At 45.2% G+C, this 5,000-nt stretch overlaps 1 protein-coding gene across 4 annotated transcripts in view; it reads left to right on the top strand.

Moving 5' to 3' along the window:
• The window catches only part of LOC139421775 (neuronal-specific septin-3-like), a 156,123-nt gene that overhangs the window by 104,278 nt on the left and 46,845 nt on the right, over positions 1-5,000 (top strand). The window contains exon 1 of one of the 4 annotated variants that reach the window (XM_071172897.1): positions 828-1,016. The exons of the other annotated variants lie outside the window; for them this stretch is intronic. Coding sequence (XP_071028998.1) covers positions 1,007-1,016 — 10 coding nt within the window. The 5' untranslated portion in view covers positions 828-1,006. Of the gene's footprint in view, positions 1-827; positions 1,017-5,000 lie in introns of those variants that run through there. 4 annotated transcript variants of the gene reach the window in all.

Below are 5,000 nucleotides of genomic sequence, written 5' to 3'. Positions count from 1 at the left end.
GTGGAGTGAGAGAGAAACAGAGAGAGAGAGAAACAGACAGAGAGAAACAGAGGGAGAGAAATAGAGATAGAGAGAGTTGGAGTGAGAGAGAAACAGACAGAGTGAGAGAGAAACAGAGAGAGAGAAACTTGCTTGACTGAATTTTCTGGAGTTGTAATTATTTGTTCCTGATGTTCTTAATAACTGTAAGGTGTAAATAGCATCCCGTTCCTGGAGGCTGTTGCCGTAGTGATTACTAAAATATACTGTACCGGTATGTGTGGAGAAACAAAACAGTTGATTTGATCACAGAGTGGTAGTCACAGACGAGAAAGAGAGAGAGATGAGAGACAGAATGGGTCCACACCAGCTACTTTCTTCAGAGAACGGCTGTGTTTTCAACTCATTGATTTTATAGGTCAATTACTTCTAGGCTTGAATCTGCAGTCGGCAGGGAGCTCTCATTCTCTCTCGATAGACACACACACACACACACACAAACACAAACACATTTAAATACACAGACAATTCACACCAATTCACACTTGTCTGACGACCCAGCTACTGGTGTGTAAATGAGTCTTAGAAAGGAGAGCGGGATGGGGGGAGGTAGGGATGGGGGAGGGAGGGCTAGGCAGCAGAGAGGTGAAGTCCTCTGTTGGATTAGTGGAAGCTCCTTGAGCCAATCTGCATGTGAATGGCTGTGAACTGCTTTAGCCATCACGCCCGCCCTCACACTCACACAGAGAGAGAGAGAGAGAGAGAGACAGACAGACAGCGGGGTAGTGCAAGAGAGAGGGAGAAAGCCAGACAGAGAGACAGAGAGAGAGGTAGAGGTATTAGAGGCATCAGCTCAAATCCTCCCCATCGCCTCTCCAGCTCAGGAAAGCGAGTGAGTGGATAAACTGGGCAAAGAAAGATAAGTAAAACAAGGACTTTCTTCTTCTCTGCCTGGTGGGCAGGCAGCTGTATGGTTGGGGACTGGGGCCGTGGAGAGAGAGAACAGGAATCGGACTGGCTTTTGTGAATGAGAGAAGGTAGGAATCTTTTATATCCTCCCCCCCCCCCGCGGCCTCTATGGGCCGATCTCAATGCCTCTTCAAACCATGAGACCTGACTGGATCGGTCCACTTTGGGAAAAGGGGTTGGGGGGGTCTGGACCTGGCTGTTTACAATGCATGTTTTTTTCTGAATAATGGGATTTTCTTCAAAAGTGAAATGAAAAGAATGTATTGGTTTAATTTGAACAGCTGTATGTTTTGGTCTTGAGAATTGATGTCGAGAAATATTTAGTAGGAAGGTTTCTGTTGTTAGTTGTTGACTAGTGAATGTTTGTGGTTGTGGCCATGTGATACAGCACATGTTGCTGAATCTCACTGCTCTTTCATATGTAAAGTGTGGCACCATTTTACCAGAGCTGTGTCTCTACCCCCTCTGTCACTGTGGAGCTAACTGTTGCTCAACACTCTTTTGTGTGTGTGTGTGTGTGTGTGTGTGTGTGTGTGTGTGTGTGTGTTCTTATGAGGAAAGACGTGTTATCACATCATTTATGGTAATCTTTGGTTCTACTCTGAGGAACATGCGGACTACAGAGATGTGCTGATGCAGTGTTGATCCACTAACCATGTAGAGCTGCGTTCAACATCTAATGAGTTCACTGTTCAGTCAGATGATGATTCCCCTGTTTCATCAGTATTTATTCATAGGGGACAGAGGAAGCCCTGGTTAAACTGATTCATCAGTATTTATTCATAGGGGACAGAGGAAGCCCTGGTTAAACTGATTCATCAGTATTTATTCATAGGGGATAGAGGAAGCCCTGGTTAAACTGATTCATCAGTATTTATTCATAGGGGACAGAGGAAGCCCTGGTTAAACTGATTCATCAGTATTTATTCATAGGGGACAGAGGAAGCCCTGGTTAAACTGATTCATCAGTATGTATTCATAGGGGACAGAGGAAGCCCTGGTTAAACTGATTCATCAGTATTTATTCATAGGGGACAGAGGAAGCCCTGGTTAAACTGGGCAAGCGACCATCTTGTGCCAACAGTAAACACACCCTGGTTAAACTGGGCAAGCGGCCATCTTGTGCCAACAGTAAACACACCCTGGTTAAACTGGACAAGCGGCCATCTTGTGCCAACAGTTAACACACCCTGGTTAAACTGGGCAAGCGGCCATCTTGTGCCAACAGTAAACACACCCTGGTTAAGCTGGGCAAGCGGCCATCTTGTGCCAACAGTAAACACACCCTGGTTAAACTGGGCAAGCGGCCATCTTGTGCCAACAGTAAACACCTACGTCTCACTACAACAGTAAACACCTACGTCTCACTACGTCTCACTACAACAGTAAACACACCTACATCTCACTACAACAGTAAACACCTACGTCTCACTATGTCTCACTACGTATCACTACAACAGTAAACACACCTACATCTCACTACAACAGTAAACACACCTACGTCTCACTACAACAGTAAACACCTACGTCTCACTACGTCTCACTACAACAGTAAACACACCTACGTCTCACTACAACAGTAAACACACCTACGTCTCACTACAACAGTAAACACACCTACGTCTCACTACAACAGTAAACACACCTACGTCTCACTACAACAGTAAACACACCTACGTCTCACTACAACAGTAAACACACCTACGTCTCACTACAACAGTAAACACACCTACGTCTTGACACATGTTTTGACAGTGTCGTTATGGGGTATTGTGTGTAGATGGGTGAGCATTTATTTATTTTTCATCATTTCATTTGGATCATCATCATTTGGATTTCAGGGTGGAACACATGAACATGTAGTGTAAGTCAAGGGGTATGAATACTGTCTGAAGGCCCTCTGTTCATCATCTCTCCTCTGTTCATCATCTCTCCTCTGTTCATCATCTCTTCTCTGTTCATCATCTCTCCTCTGTTCATCATCTCTCCTCTCCTCTGTTCATCATCTCTTCTCTGTTCATCATCTCTCCTCTCCTCTGTTCATCATCTCTCCTCTGTTCATCATCTCTTCTCTGTTCATCATCTCTCCTCTCCTCTGTTCATCATCTCTACACTGTTCATCATCTCTCCTCTGTTCATCATCTCTCCTCTGTTCATCATCTCTTCTCTGTTCATCATCTCTCCTCTCCTCTGTTCATCATCTCTCCTCTGTTCATCATCTCTCCTCTCCTCTGTTCATCATCTCTCCTCTGTTCATCATCTCTTCTCTGTTCATCATCTCTCCTCTCCTCTGTTCATCATCTCTCCTCTGTTCATCATCTCTCCTCTGTTCATCATCTCTCTGTTCATCATCTCTCCTCTGTTCATCATCTCTCCTCTCCTCTGTTCATCATCTCTCCTCCTCTCTGTTCATCATCTCTCCTCCTCTCTGTTCATCATCTCTCCTCTCCTCTGTTCATCATCTCTCCTCTCCTCTGTTCATCATCTCTCCTCTCCTCTGTTCATCATCTCTCCTCTCCTCTGTTCATCATCTCTCCTCTCCTCTGTTCATCATCTCTCCTCTTCTCTGTTCATCATCTCTCCTCTGTTCATCATCTCTCCTCTCCTCTGTTCATCATCTCTCCTCTGTTCATCATCTCTCCTCTTCTCTGTTCATCATCTCTCCTCTCCTCTGTTCATCATCTCTCCTCTTCTCTGTTCATCATCTCTCCTCTGTTCATCATCTCTCCTCCTCTGTTCATCATCTCTCCTCTGTTCATCATCTCTCCTCTCCTCTGTTCATCATCTCTCCTCTGTTCATCATCTCTCCTCTCCTCTGTTCATCATCTCTCCTCTCCTCTGTTCATTATCTCTCCTCCTCTCCGTTCATCATCTCTCCTCCTCTCTGTTCATCATCTCTCCTCTCCTCTGTTCATCATCTCTCCTCTGTTCATCATCTCTCCTCCTCTCTGTTCATCATCTCTCCTCCTCTCTGTTCATCATCTCTCCTCTCCTCTGTTCATCATCTCTCCTCCTCTCTGTTCATCATCTCTCCTCCTCTCTGTTCATCATCTCTCCTCTTCTCTGTTCATCATCTCTCCTCTCCTCTGTTCATCATCTCTCCTCTGTTCATCATCTCTTCTCTGTTCATCATCTCTCCTCTGTTCATCATCTCTCCTCTCCTCTGTTCATCATCTCTCCTCTGTTCATCATCTCTCCTCTGTTCATCATCTCTCCTGTGTTCATCATCTCTCCTCTGTTCATCATCTCTCCTATCCTCTGTTCATCATCTCTCCTCTGTTCATCATCTCTCCTCTCCTCTGTTCATAATCTCTCCTCTCCTCTGTTCATCATCTCTCCTCTGTTCATCATCTCTCCTCTCCTCTGTTCATCATCTCTCCTCTCCTCTGTTCATCATCTCTCCTCTCCTCTGTTCATCATCTCTCCTCTGTTCATCATCTCTCCTCTCCTCTGTTCATCATCTCTCCTCTCCTCTGTTCATCATCTCTCCTCTGTTCATCATCTCTCCTCTCCTCTGTTCATCATCTCTCCTCTGTTCATCATCTCTTCTCTGTTCATCATCTCTCCTCTGTTCATCATCTCTCCTCTGTTCATCATCTCTCCTCTGTTCATCATCTCTCCTCTGTTCATCATCTCTCCTCTGTTCATCATCTCTCCTCTCCTCTGTTCATCATCTCTCCTCTTCTCTGTTCATCATCTCTCCTCTCCTCTGTTCATCATCTCTCCTCTCCTCTGTTCATCATCTCTCCTCTCCTCTGTTCATCATCTCTCCTCTGTTCATCATCTCTCCTCTGTTCATCATCTCTCCTCCTCTCTGTTCATCATCTCTCCTCCTCTCTGTTCATCATATCTCCTCTCCTCTGTTCATCATCTCTCCTCTGTTCATCATCTCTCCTCTCCTCTGTTCATCATCTCTCCTCTGTTCATCATCTCTCCTCTCCTCTGTTCATCATCTCTCCTCTCCTCTCCTCTGTTCATCATCTCTCCTCTACTCTCCTCTGTTCATCATCTCTCCTCTCCTCTGTTCATCATCTCTCCTCTTCTCTGTTCAT

This window comes from Oncorhynchus clarkii, chromosome 12 (genome assembly GCF_045791955.1).
Source record: "Oncorhynchus clarkii lewisi isolate Uvic-CL-2024 chromosome 12, UVic_Ocla_1.0, whole genome shotgun sequence".
In the NCBI taxonomy this organism is placed as follows: domain Eukaryota; kingdom Metazoa; phylum Chordata; class Actinopteri; order Salmoniformes; family Salmonidae; genus Oncorhynchus; species Oncorhynchus clarkii.
This window is presented reverse-complemented; position numbering and strand designations above follow the sequence as displayed.